A 15,025-nucleotide genomic window follows, 5' to 3' on the forward strand; every position below is an offset into this window, starting at 1 on the left:
CTGTGTTGCATGGAGTCGATCAACTTCTGGCACCAGTGAACAGGTATTTCCATCTCAGGGTGATTGGACTACATTCTACAATCCTGCATTTTATGGTTTTGTCTCTGAAGCAGCATTATTGATGTCACCCCCCACGTTTTCTATCGGATTAGGGTCTGGGGATTGGCCCGGCCACTCCATAATGCCAATCATGTTGGTCTGGAACCAAGACATTACTGGTTTACTGGTGTGTTTGGAGTCATCTTGCTAAAACATCAATTTCAAGAGCATTTCCTCTCAACATATAGCAACATGACCTCTTCAAACACTTTTATGTATTCAAACTGATCCATGATCCCTGGTATGCGATAAATAGGCCCAGCACCAAGAAACTTATCATATCATGATGCTTGCACCACCATGCTTCACTGTCTGACTTAAGTATTTACTGTAAGAATTAAGTATTTAGGGTCATCTGACAAACTGGCTTCAGCCCCTAGACCCAAAAAAAACAATCTTGCTTTAAATGTTGTGTCATTCCTCTTTATGCCAGTTAATTACATAGTAAGTCAGGTTGAAAAAAGTCAAGTCTATCAAGTTCAACCACTAGGGAAATAAACATATCCCAGATATAAAACCATATGCACATGTTCTTTAGTACAGCGTATCTTCATCAGCACGACTTTTCTTCAACATTGGGACATTGTGGGTGATTCTTTCTGATAGTCTGGCTTCACATTGGCGTCTTCTTATTGTAACAATACTCACAGCTAACTTTACTTCTTCTTTCATCTTCTTGAAGCTAATCTTGGGCTTTGCCATTTTTGGTGTTCTTTTATTCATTTGAATGATAGTTTTCTTCATCTTTCAGGATTTGGTTGCCATTTTAAAGCATTTGAGATCATTTTAGCTGAGCAGCTGATCATTTTGTTCTTCTTTATGTGTTTTCCCCTCTGCAATCAACTTTTTAATCAAAGTAAACTGTTCTTCTGAACAATGTCTGAAACGACTTATTTTAATTCCTGTTTTTTCACAGAATGAATGACCTCACTAATTGAACTTCACACTACTATTTTCATCACTTTCTTTAAAATAATAATACACATTTGATACATTTTTCCTCATGTTCTGATTTGGAATAGAATAGAATGAACAGTGTTCCCATTGCTTTTGCATGCATTGAAATAAAAGCTATTTAAAGGATTTAGAGCTTTTTTTCATTATTTAAAAACACTGATAGTCTAAAAACTACAAATTATGTTTTGCTTTCAAGCTGCCTTATGCAGATGTGATTTTAATGAACAACTCTAAATTACCTGTAATGAGCAAAAAAAAAAAAAAAACTAGCCTTAAAGAGGGACTATACATAAAAATAAGGAAACTGACCAGACAGGTTCTGTATTGCACTTGATGTCCCTTTTGCAGTAAAATAAACATCGCTGTCTAATGCCATATTTTTAACCTCCCAACCGCTAACCCCGTACTTTTTCGTGCAAAAAATATTTGCAACTGTCGATAACCCTGTACTTTTTCGTCTATATTAAAATCCCACTTACCTGTTCCAGCGTCGATCTCCCTCTCCAGCGTCGGGTGCCGTCTCCTATACCAGCGGGACCGGTAAGATGCCGGCTGGCGGACCACAAGATGCCGGCTGGCTTTTTACCTGGTCCCGCTGATCGTCCCACGTCGTTCTCCGTCCAGCGTCGGGTGCTTCTAACACAAGAAGCCGGCCGGCGGAGAAAAAAAAAGCCGACCGGCTTCTTGTGCGTGCGTGATGACGTCGGCGCGTGTGCGGGAAATTCAAATTCAAACTCATTCCTTCATTTTGTATTGGATTGAATACAAAGTCCTGTATCCAATCCAATGTATGTAGGTATGTGATGGACACTAGGGAGGTGTTTTAGAAAAATATATTACTATACAGTATACTGAATTATCGCATTTTCAGTATTTTTCATTTATTTATGTATTCTTGTTTAAGCTGATTTTTGTGTTTTTCCTTTAATTTTGTTAAAAGTAATTTTTTTTTTTTTTTTACATGATTGTGTTTCAAACATTTTTTATATTCATTATATCTACTAGACCCCTATTCGGACATATTTCTGTAAGTTACAGGTCTACAATTTAAAAAAAAAATTTCATGAAAACCTGTAACGCTTTTGGTACAGAAATCTAGACATCAGTGTAACGCTCAGGTGGTTAAATACACTAACCTGTGTTCCACTGCAGGCGCTACCATCTTCTTCCTCTTCCAGCATTCCTGATCTTCACTCAAACCCAGAATTTAGATTAGCCGGGCTTCAATGATGTAACTTCTGCTTGTGCCCACAGCTGTTGATCCCATCCCTGGAGCCCAGGGGAATATCCAGCACATCCTGGCATCATTTCTTTTTTTTAAAGAAGCTATGTGTGGGTATAGGTAAGTATGTTTTATTGTAGAAGTGACATCGCCTGTCCCTTTCTACTTGTCTTTTCACAAATTTTTAAGCCCGGACTATAGTTCTGTTTTAAAGGAAACTTGATCAGAAACACGAAGGCTGCCACAGATGACCCCTCCTCCTAGGAATGCTGGTTGCCTGGTTGTCATGTTGATCCTAAAGTGCCACTGCTTTCAGTCACAAGCCAGTCGCTTCATATGAATGAGACTTTATAGTCATGATATCACATACTGTGCTTGCTAGTTATTGGATAGATTACACACCCATGAAAACTACATCATACAGACACATTAAGATGAATGTACAGTTAGGTCAATAAGTATTTGGACAGAGACATTTTCTAATTTTGGTTCTGTACATTATCTAAATTAATTTAAAACGAAACAACTCAGATGCAGTTAAACTGAAGACTTTCAGCTTTAATTCAGTGGGTTGAACAAAAAGATTGCAAAAAATGAGAGGCACTATAGCCTTTTTTTACACAAACACTTCATTTCAAGGGCTTAAAAGTAATTGGACAAATTAAAAAGCTGAAAATAAAATGTTCATTTCTAATACTTGGTTGGAAAACCCTTTGCTGGCAATGACAGCCTGTAGTCTTGAACTCATGGACATCACCAGATTCCGGGTTTCCTCCTTTTTAATGCTCTGCCAGGCCTTTACTGCAGCAGCTTTCAGTTGCTGTTTGTTTGGGGGCATTTCTGTCCGAAGTTTAGTCTTCAACAAGTGAAATGCATGCTCAATTGGGTTCACATTAGGTGACTGACTTGGCCATTCAAGAATATTCCACTTCTTTGCTTGAATAAACTCCTGGGTTTTTTTGGCTGTATGTTTTGGGTCATTGTCCATCTGTATTCAGAAACGTCTCCCAATCAAATTGACTGCATTTAGCTGGATTTGAGCAGACAGTATGTCTCTGAACACCTCAGATGTCCTGTGTCACATCATGGATAAACACTAGTGTCCTGGTGCCACTGGCAGCCATGCACGCCCAAGCCATCACACTGCCTCCGCCATGTTTTACAGATGATGTGCTATGCTTTGGATCATGAGCTGTTCCATGCCTTCTCCATACTTTTTTCTTGCCTTCATTCTGGTAAAGGTTGATCTTGGTTTCATCTATCGAAAGAATGTTTTTCCAGAACTGTGCTGGCTTTTTTAGATGTTTTTGAACAAAGTCCAATCTAGCCTTTCTATTCTTGAGGCTTATGAGTGGCTTGCACTTTACTCATATTTACTTGTATGCAGTCTTCTCTTTATAGTACACTTTGATATCGATACGCCTACTTCCTGGAGAGTGTTGTTCACTTGGTTGGCTGTTGTGAAGGGGTTTCTCTTCAACATGGAAATGATTCTGCGATCATCCAATGTTGTCTTCTGTGGACATTCAGGTCTTTTGGCGTTGCTGAGTTCACCAGTGCTTTGTTTCTTTCTCATGATGTACCAAACTGTAGATTTTGCCACTCCCAATATTGTAGCATTTTCTCAGATGGGTTTTTTCTGTTTTTGCAGCTTAAGGATGGCTTGTTTCACCTGCATAGAGAGCTCCTTTGACTACAAAATCTTCCACATACAAGCACCCCCCACCAAATCAACTCCAGGCCTTTTATCTGCTTAATTGATAGGAACATAACAAAGGAATTGCCCACACCAGCTCATGAAATAGCCTTTGAGTCAATTGTCCAATTACTTTTGAGCCCCTAAAATGAAGTGATTGTGTGAGAAAAAAGGCTTTAGTTCCTCACATTTTTATGCAATCTTTTTGTTCAACCCACGGAGTTAAAGCTGAAAGTCTGCAGTTCAACTGCATCTGAGCAGTTTCATTTAAAATTTATTGTGGTAATGTACAGAACCAAAATTATAAAAAAGTTGTCTCTTTCCAATTATTTATGAATCTGTAGAAGGATTCATACAGATGAGCTATACAGACATTGTAACTGAGGATTGTCATGTTCCAGAACAATTCTTAATAAAATCAAGGTTACCAATGAGATTGCAGAACCAAAATGAAAGGAAAAGTTTGTAAATATCAATTTTATTATAATACAATAAACACTAAAAAGAAACATTTATGTTTGGTTATTTTTGCTTTACAAAAATATTTGGTGTTACCCAGCCTTCAGGAGCTTTTCTTAGGCCGGCCTTTCTCCAGATGCGAGTCAAATCTTTTTCAAACCTTTTCTGTATCAAAAAAAAAAAAAAAAAAAAAAAAGAAATTCACGTTTAAACATTTTACTAAACCAATTCTATTCCACCAGAATTAAGTATTATAAAATGACAGAAGTCAGTCACTTGTTTAATGACCTGTGATATGCCTAGTTAGGAACAATTAAAAATTAAAATACAATGTATGTGGTTCACATATAACAAAATCAAGTCCTATAGACCAACACAATTTTATAATAGAATGAATGTCACAACTTTCATTGGAATTAAACTCCAAAAGGGCAGAAAGTCCAGTGTATACCAAGATGGCGACCTCCACACAGAGACATAATGAAGAACAGGACATAGTAAGCCAATAATAGGAAAAAGATAAGCTTCAGGGAGACTATAGGTAATAATGGTAATCAGTCCATCATCTCTTTTATTAGGCATTTCTGTCACAGTTTAGTGGCTCTTTAAAGTTGAATGTTCTTCCTGCAATAAAATAAACATGCATGCCTGATCACAACTTCCTAAATACAATCAATTGTCCCCGTTCCATTGAGAGGGCTGCCATCTTTTTCCTTTTTTTTTTCTTGCCATCTTGATTGGCCAGGCCAGGAAATATTCACATAAATAAATCTGCCTGCTCACAATCTTTCCCAGTCTGGACAATCAAGGTGGCCAAAGAACCAAACCTGGAGAAGGACTAGAAAAAAGGGCTAAGGTGGATACTAAAATAAAGCAAGGATGGGTAAGTGTAATAAAGATTATGTTCAGGATGGTATTTTTATTGCAGAAGGGATGTTGCCTGACCATTTTGCAATAAAGGACCTGCTTGCAATTTGTTTTAAATTTTAACTTTGGTTTCGCTTTAAGCGTTAATATCACAGGCTTTTATGTTCTACTTCATGCTGCTGTTCCTGGCGCCTGTGTCATCATCATCCTGTAACAAGTTAAACTTGAAGGCTGCCATTGTTGACCTCCTTGAACATTCTAGGCGACTCTCTGACTTCAACACATTTTGAGCTGCTAACCTAGAATAGGCACACAGCAAATGAAGACAGACTTAAGACAGAACTGCTTATCTGCATGTTTTTTGCAGGACAATTATTTAAATAACTGAAGGCAATATATCAGCAAGACTGTCAGGCAACTATCATTTTAGGAAGAAGATAACAATGACAATAACCAGGTTTCCTTTAACCTCTCAGGCTATGTTTTGTAGCCCCCTAGAATTCAAGATAACATTCTACCCCTACCCTTAATGCTGGAATCAGGATTTTTTGCAAAACTAGTGTTAAGGTGGACACTCCCTCCCCTTTAGAAACAGACTTACATTTGTTAGATGTTGTCTATAAATAATATAAGGAATATCTATCAAGGAATAATATCCTTTTTGAGGTGAGAATTTTATTACAACATTGAGTACAGTAAATCCTTCTGGCGTGTACCAAAAATATGACAATTGTATATATGACACGGATATTGTGCTACAAAAACTAAAAATGGGATCTTTACAATTACCAACAGGCCATTTTCAGCCAAAAGTTTACTCTATACCTTTATCATGCAAAATAATATGGCTGAAGGCTTGAGTTCCTCACCTGCTTCTTTACACTGCGCTTATAAAGGATCTTCCTCCGCAAATGCTTTGTACGCTTTTGCAGCTTCTTGTACTTGTGTTTGTTCATCTTCCTTCTTCTGATCTTAAGGATGTTCTTGCACTGGACTACATCCCTTTGTCCGCTTTCCTCATCCGTGTGCTCAGTGTCCAGTGAAGTAGGGCAATCATAAATCTTTATATGGTCTTCAGGCTCCTCCAAAATATTGGAGGTCTCAGGTTTGGGCAACGAGTAGCGAGAGGAAAGCAAGCTTTCCATGGGAGAGATGGACATCATTCGAGGAACCAGAACTTCATCCAGCTCAGCTTCATGCCTGTACCAAACAGAAGGGGAAGTGTGCATTTTTTGTGGCTGTCGTGTGCTGTAACAAGCGAAGAAGCTCTTCTGACTTGTAGCGAGGCACCGTGGCATCATACATCCTAGAACACAGACAAGGGTCATCAAAGGCTGTAATGTATAAGGTTTGTTTAGGGCAGCCTTTCTCAACCTTAAAAGAACTTTCAGGTCTTTGGTATCCCCTTCTAGAGTTACTATATCTACATTTCACAATATATTAGTGTGATGGTCAGTAGGAAGAATGCGTTACATTTCTGAGAAGATATCACAGATAGCCAAAAAGATCGTCAGTGGGGTAGACACCAAACAGCCAAAAACTGCTCATTGCCCAGGAGCCACAGTTGGGAATAATAGGAACATCATAAATGTATTTGTGTGTACCCTTTAATGATTTTACAAGGACAACAAGGCCTCAACAAACCATAAACTAGAAATAATATAAATTGAAGGTTACCCTATCTTGGATTTGATGGCTGCTTTAGTTGGCTATTGGCAAACATTTTCTTTTTATCTTCAACTGTTGGTTCTGTGAATCACAACCTACTGTTGCCATCCAGGTTGGTACAGGTTTATTGTGACTATCCACACTATCAATCTTTTCTGTTTTAGATAATCCTATGACACTGAACTTAAGCTGACATCACAGTTGTGATTCTTGCAACAAATAATAGGATTTCAATGAGGATGCAGCATGGAAGCGAAACACTTTTTCTTTCTAGTCATTTAAGCAATCCTGTACACACAAAGGTGACAATGGCCTTGCAGTTCCATAATAGCAACGAAAAATAAGACTTTTTCTGTTAGTAACAAGGAATAGTTATGTACATGGAGGAAGGAGAAGAGCTGATAACAGAAATTTTGCAAAGAAGATTACATTTGTGTCTTTTCATTCAACAATAAACTTGCCAAGAACCTGAGGATAACGCTGGGAGGGTTATTTATTTACCTGCCAGCCTTGTGGCACTACTCAAGTGGGGCATCAGTCTTGTGAGCCACATCTTGAAATAGAAGGTCAGGGGATTCCAGCTGGAAAACAAATCATCGAAATAAATTAAAATACAACATACACTGAGGAAATCTAAACTCTAACAAACAAAAATGGTTTGCAAAGAGAGCTGTTTCATGTGCATAAAGAATCTTGTGCTTAAGTCTGACAGTATATGTTTTTTTTTCATGCATAAGACACTTTTTGCCTGTTTTCATACATAATAAAAAATGAACCATGAGGGGTTACTTCCAGTAGGTAAGTCTGCCAAAATGTGCAAACATGCTGTGCATACTTACACTTCATGCAATCACCTCCAGGGGGCCCAAAACAGCAGTTTAGTTTCACTTTAATAGCAGAGCTACATTTATTTGTGTACTTTATATCTGTCTGGACCAGCACTTTTTTTTTACTTTTTTAAAAGGTTTTTTTTTTTTTTTTTTTAGTAATATACCGTATTTTTCGGACCATTAGACGCTCCGGACTATAAGACGCACCAGGTTTTCCGCACGGGAAAACAAGAAAAAAAAATTCATTTGAACAGGAAGAGGACACTGGCTGCGGGGATACAGGTAAGTAAAAAAATATGCATTCGGACCATAAGACGCACCCTGATTTTCCCCCCACTTTAGGGGGAAAAAAAGTGCGTCTTATGGTCCGAAAAATACGGTATATATTTTTTTTAATTTAAGGGGAGACCTCTCCCCAGGCTTTACCGTGGCGGTAAAAGTGCTGATCTCACGCATGCACAGATCGGCTTTTTTTTACACTTTCCGGAAAGGGTGTCAGCCAATCCCACACCTGGGCAGTGCAAGATCAAGTGTTGTCAGCAGAAGAAGAAAGAAGATGGCAGTGCACAATATCCAGTCTGCCCCAGAAAGAAGAAGATGGGATGGCGCCAAACCACCTAAACTAAGATCGTGGAGGGAATCAACGACTTTCTACCTGTAAAGGTAAATGCTATTTTTTTCCTGATAGTTGTGCTTTAAGTACAGACATGTTGGGGGTAAGTGACTAAGGCAGCCTTTATAACATTGGGGAACCATTTAAATATCTTCAGGACTCCAGGAAAACCCCGCTATAATTTCTATATCCACAAATCACAGTATATTAGTGTGATGGTCAGTGGGAAGAACAACTCTTACATTGCTGGTCATTGGGAAGAGTGTCACCTTTACAGATATCCAAAAAGATCATTGGTGTCACTTAAACTGAACCGAGAGGCACAAACTCCTCATTGCTTAAAACTCAACACTTTAGGGTAGACAACCCTTCTAAATAAGGTAAAACTTTTTTTTTTAGTGCAACACCCTGGGGACGGGGGGTGGGGGGGCCTGGCAGCACTGCTCCTTGAAGTAAAGATCGCCACAGCAATCAAGATATAATGGGAGTGTAGAAGGAGCAGCCTGAGCCTCTCGGGATGCGTGATGTAGGTATCCCGGGAGACACTGGCTGCTCCTTCTGCGCATGCCCCATTTCACCATTTTTTCCCACCAAGGGGCTACATTAACAGGTAGCGAGATCGGGTGCCGAAGACAGAAGAGGAAGTGAAGATCAAAGATGGCAGCGCCCGGCACTTCCTCTACACCGGTATAAAGAGGAATTCCAGGACCACGCAGAATCGTAAGAAGGACCAGCGCCATTGAGGGACCTGCGGGATTAAAGGTTAATGTATTTTTTTAAATTTTAGTTTAGTTCTGCTTTAAGGAACCCCTGCCAACCGCTGGAGGAACCCTGGTTGAGAAATGCTGATCTAAAGAATCTACATACCAGCCAGGGAAGTATCATTATTAGAAGATAAGTGGGGGTATCTTATGTGGGTTTCCCAGGTTTTCAGTTACGACCCGATCATACCAATACCACATGGTAGCATACTTTGGAGAAACACAATGCCATTTATTCTAAATGTCACCTCAATTCACCTTCTCAGGACACTGGTGGTGCAGCACACTGCTCAGCAGTGTTCTCCCTTGCCCCTTTTAGCTGGGCACACCACCTGGCACTTTTCAGTAACCACCAGTCTGTTTTTGTGTGATTACTCATAGGTTGGGTCACAATACAGGGCATACACCCGCCTACAATTTCTTTATTTCTGGGTTAACCCCTGCTCAGTAATGCATTATCTACATTGTGACGCACTACAAGAAATCTATGCACCTCTATGGGTTCATTATGCAGCTGAACTGAACGAGCAGATTACACACTGCATTTTCTTAATGCATCCCTATGTAATGTACAGTGCTACGTAATATGTTGGCGCTTTATAAATCCTGTTTATTAATAACAGTATTGTGTACTAATGCAGTGTGAACAGACCATAGGACAGGTTCATGTTTAGTCATGTCAGACATTGTAAAGTGAATGAGCCCTTAACACAGCCTGACGTTTGTTAATAGGAAGCAGCAGTGCTGCTATAGAAAGCTGTCAGTCATCCTCCCATGATGCTCCTGGGTGACAGGCTGACATAACGCCTCTCCTTTACACAGAACACTCTATATTCGCTCACAGTACAAGTGCCCCGGTCCTCTCTGTCCTCCTTCATACACTCATTACATACCTGACCTCCGAACCAACACCACCTTCTTCCACACTCCACTTCCTCTATCCCGCACATCCGGTCCCTCCACTAATCTTTCCCCAAGTCACCCGCAAACAAGGGTTCCGTGTTGGCTGTGCTCCCTCTAGTGTCCATGGAGTGTAAATAAAAAATGGCTCGTTTCCTATAGCAACCAGACTCCTTGGGCCCTACTTATCAAAACAAAAATATAAGCAAAAAGTAAAATTGTGCTTTACAAATGAGAATTACACTTTACTTGCTTTAATATTTAGGTCAAAAGATAGATCATTTTGCAGCTGATACCATTGCCACTACTGCTGAAGTAGGCAAAATCACATTTTTTTTGTTAATATTAACCTCCTGGGCGGTTCATTTCTGTCCATATTTATATGTATAAAAGCTGAAAGTCTTTCATGAAAATGTATTTTACATTGTAGGCTTATGATTCTTAGGCATAACTCACCAAAATATGTCCAATATTTAACAAATTTATAAATAAACTTTAAATACAAAAATACACAAAATTCTGTTAAAACAAGGGTGCATAAAAATACTGAAACCTGTAATATAACTAAATAACTGTACAGTAGCATATATATATAATGATTAGTTCGTATTGAATTCGATACAGGTATTTTGTATTGAATTCAATACAAAATAATTTGAAATTCCCACCATGCTCCCTTGCAAGCAACAATGTCACCGGGAACTCCCGGGAAACATCAGTGTGCTCGCCAGGGGAAGATCAGAGGAAGAGGGCGCAGCCTGAGGATGGGATCCGACAGACAGGAGGATGCTGATGGGACCAGGTAAGTATTTATTTTTTATGTTTTTAGCTACTGTGGCTCAGGGTTACCGCCTTTCAGCTGTTTTTTTTTTACCCCAAGCCACACTCAGGGTTACCGCCAGGGAGGTTAAAAAAAAAGACAATGATGGGAAATGTGTCTGGTCTATCAATCATATAGTAATTAGTATTGCAGAATATGCTTCATTTCCAATGTTGCAGCCTGATTTGTATGAATGCTACAGCCAGACTCATCCATCCTTCCCACCGCTCGTCTTCCGCTGCCTCTCTTTGTAGTTCTCTCCATTGGCTTCCATTTCACCTTAGAATCAAATTCAAGTTCCGTACTTTGCCTTCAAATACCCCCACAGTTTTTGTCCTACTTACCTTTCTGTCCTGGTAAAAAAATACTCCCCTAGCTGCTCTCTTCACTCCTCCAATGATTTACTACTGACTTACTCACTCATAACCTCATCACACGCACTGATACAAGACTTCTCTAGAGCTGCCCCAACTCTCTGGAATGGTCTTCCTCGTCCTATTTGGCTTGCTCCTACTTTCTGCTCATTTAAAAGAGCTCTCAAAACTAATTTTTTCAAACTTGCCTACCCATCTTCTTCTGTCTTTTGAAACCCTCACTACTTACCACTACTACATATCTCCCATCCTATTGTGTGTTAATTTCCCACCTCCTAGATTGTAAGCTCTTTGGGGCAGGGTCCTCTCTTACTCTTGTGTCACTGTCTGTATTAGTCTGTAATTTGCAACCCCTATTTAATGTACAGCACTGCGTAATATGTTGGCGCTATATAAATCTTGTTTATTAATAATAATAATAATAATAATAAATGGTGCATATATTGCATTTACAATCCATCATATCCAGTCAGTGACAAATACCCAGCTGGATGAGAGATATGTAACTCAAAAATTACATTCTGCAGGGTTCCCTTTAGTTAGTTATAGAGTGACACGTGGAGATTTTTTTCCAGTGCTGGTGACTTCCTGCATGATTGCTATTGTGATATCACCATACAATGCAGTGGGGGCATCCATATTGGGTTCCTCTTGTTTCCTGCACTCCAAAAATGACAATAAAAGGTATTGGGTTGCTATGGCCAATCAAACATTTCCACATTTTATTATATCACTCATCATGTCACCCCAGCTTCAGGTAGTCTCCCCTTTAGCAGGGGATTAGGGCCCGGGCTTCTTCAGATCTATATTAAGGTACGGAATGCTGCCGACGATCAGCAGTCCCTGGTTTGAAAACGTTTTCATCTTCATCTGATTATGGATTTTACTTAATTGGAAACATTTTCATCATCGCACACAAGGATGGTTGTTTAATATACTGGCTGCCATCTTATCTTGGAGGATAAAACTTTTCAGAATCAGATCAGTCATTTTTGTACCCTAAAAAAATTGTGTGGGGGGGGGGGGAATAATATGCTGGTGCTTCTACAGAGGAATGATCTGTATTCCACATCACCTCATTCTATACTCTGATGTTCCCTATTCCATTGAATCTCTTTCTGTACCTTGTGCTGGATCTGGATGTTCCCTATTCCATACCATCTCATTCTGTACCTTGTGCTGGATGTTCCTTATTCCACATCTCATTCTGTACCTTGTGCTGGATGTTCCCCATTCCATATCATCTCATTCTGTACATTGTTCTGAATGTTTCCTATTCCATCATCTCATTCTGTACCTTGTGCTGGATGTTCCCTATTCCACATCATTATTTATGTACCTTGTGCTGGATATTCCCTGCTCTATATCATCTCATTCTAAACATTATGCTGTATGTTCCCTGTTCTTATCACTACCTTTTTCACATCCCCTAATTCTATACACTATGCTGAATGTTCCTTATTCCACATTACCTCACTGTGTACAATATGCTGTATGTTCCCTTGTCTAAGCCAGTGGGCACTGAGAAAATTTTGGTGGTCCATAGAAAAATTTGGACATTTGCAATTTTTATGTTTTTATAATAAAACAAAAATATTCTAATAAATTCTTATATTCTGAATGACAATTTTCACCTTTATATTACACAATATAAATATAAATTCACAAACTGCAGTAGACTGAAAAACAAGGGAGGCGCAGCGTGACGTCAGTGTAATATTAAGTTTATGAGGCAACCGTTACCAAGCCGTACGTTTCAGTATTGTTTCCACTATTACAACAGTCACCCAGCTGCATGACTAGCGATTCTCATTTGATTGTTTTATTTCTCAGATGCTCTTTTAGGCAAGTATGACCTTAACTGTGCATTTAATGGTTATATTTAATGGCATCAAATAGTTTTCTTGTTTTTGCCAAATTTAATGGCATCATGATCATTTCTTTTTTGGTCTTAGATTGGAATGAAATAAATACATGAGTGAGAAAAAGCAAACAAATATTTTGCATTTCTTTAGTAATACCAAAGATAATGCAACTAATGATAATAGTAACAATAGTAATACTTCACTTAACCATGAGCTGATCAATGACTCACAGCCTCCACAGTCCTTGTCAGGCACCATTAGGAAGAATATTTTACAAACATTTACTTTTTAAAAAAAAAAAAATCAAATATTGGTCCACAGGACTTAAATTATGAATTCAGTGGTCCGTGAGGTCCAAAAGGTTGGCGACCGCTGGTCTATACCGCCTTAATTCTGTACATTGTGCTATGAATTTTTTTTTTCACTTTGTCCCAGTCTATGCACTGTGCTATAAATTCCCTATCCCACATCACCTCATTATATAAAATGTTCTATACATTTCCTTTTTTTCATCGCCTCATTCTGTACACGGTACTATGAATTCCCCATTCTACATCATCCCATTCTGTACACTGTACTGTATGTTCCCTATTTCACAAGATCTAAATCTGTACATCGTACTATAAATATCTTTTTCACATTGCCTTATTCGACTATATACTACTGACAAACACTTGATAAATCTCAACTTTAGTTGCAGGTTCTCCCTGCCTTTGCTTGGGTTTCCTCTGGGTACTCAGTTTTCCATCCACATCCCAAAAACATGCAGTTAACTGGCTTGCCCACAAAACTATGTTAATGATATATGACTATGGTAGGGACATTAGATTGTGAACCTCTGAGTGACAGTGACATGACTATGTACAGTGCTGTGTAATATGTTAATGCCATATGAATACAAATTATTAATAAAACATTGACTTCAGCTTTGCCTCGTTAGTGTGTAGGAGCTGCAATCACTACAGCAGTAATACTACAGCAGTCTAGTATGTTTTACCACAAATATTTTCTTTTTGTTAGATAAGCAGTAACTGATATATAGGGCCAACCTTAAAGGTTGGTTTCTTCTGTGATCTTTTATTGTGCAAAGGACTTACAGACTGGATTAAAGGACTTGACCTTAAGGGACTTTACATGCTTTGAATATCACAGCGACAGGTGTATTTTACCTGTATGGTCATACAAAACCAGCTGACAGGGGGCCACTAGTGTAGTCACTCTTAACTATAGCTCCAAGCCCCTGAAGGCGGTTAGTCTGGTTTTATACTTGCCTTCAAACCTTAAATCTTGTGGCTGATACAGACCTGGAAGGATTCTCTTCACCCTGTTGCCCCTTTAACTTGTAAATATAGCAATACACTAGAATGAAAAGAGACGCTGTAAACACTTATGCCAGCCAAGTCTTTTGGGTATAAATAGGATCACACTGGAACGGGTTTGGAATGCATATATAAAGCCTGGCTGCCTGCACTCTGGAGGGTGGAGAACTAGAATATGGAACAACTTTGCCAAGTCTATGGCTTTCCTTTTAAAGACCATGCAAACACAACACTAACCTAACACATGAACACAATGTTACACTTTATTACTGAAGTCACATCTGTGTTTACACACTTGACTGTAAAACTGGAACGTGTGCTCTTTCACAGATGGCACGACTCTGTTGGAACAAAGTCCATTCAAACCATTAAGCTGCATAAAACCCACAGGAGCACACAAATGCATGTGTGCACTGTGTATTATAGATACATCTATGAACTGAGTTAACACAAGCCTGCCTACGACTTTAGATTATGAAACCTGTGGGGAAAGTACCCACACTGTCCCAGGATCAGAGTGCCTGAATCACTCTAGGAAAATAGCATTAGTAATGAAAAAATTAACATCACCTTAT

At 39.0% G+C, this 15,025-nt stretch overlaps 1 protein-coding gene across 3 annotated transcripts; it reads right to left on the reverse strand.

Annotated features, from left to right (window-relative positions):
- Positions 1 to 4,436: 4,436 nt before the first annotated feature.
- AURKAIP1 (aurora kinase A interacting protein 1) lies at positions 4,437 to 14,424 on the reverse strand. Of its 3 annotated transcripts, none has more exons than XM_072426822.1 (4): positions 14,403 to 14,424; positions 7,470 to 7,549; positions 6,170 to 6,606; positions 4,437 to 4,598 (listed from the first exon to the last, which is right to left on the reverse strand). In XM_072426822.1, exons 2-4 carry the CDS (start codon positions 7,519 to 7,521, stop codon positions 4,497 to 4,499), a joined length of 591 nt encoding a protein of 196 aa, XP_072282923.1. In that variant the 5' UTR covers positions 7,522 to 7,549; positions 14,403 to 14,424; the 3' UTR covers positions 4,437 to 4,496. The 3 variants fall into 3 exon arrangements, with proteins under 3 accessions (XP_072282923.1, XP_072282922.1, XP_072282924.1); XM_072426821.1 differs by lacking the exon at positions 14,403 to 14,424 and adding an exon at positions 10,066 to 10,202; XM_072426823.1 differs by lacking the exons at positions 4,437 to 4,598; positions 14,403 to 14,424 and adding exons at positions 4,608 to 5,057; positions 10,066 to 10,206.
- Between the last annotated feature and the right edge of the window lie 601 nt (positions 14,425 to 15,025).

The sequence above is a fragment of the Pyxicephalus adspersus genome, chromosome 11 (genome assembly GCF_032062135.1).
Source record: "Pyxicephalus adspersus chromosome 11, UCB_Pads_2.0, whole genome shotgun sequence".
NCBI lineage: Eukaryota > Metazoa > Chordata > Amphibia > Anura > Pyxicephalidae > Pyxicephalus > Pyxicephalus adspersus.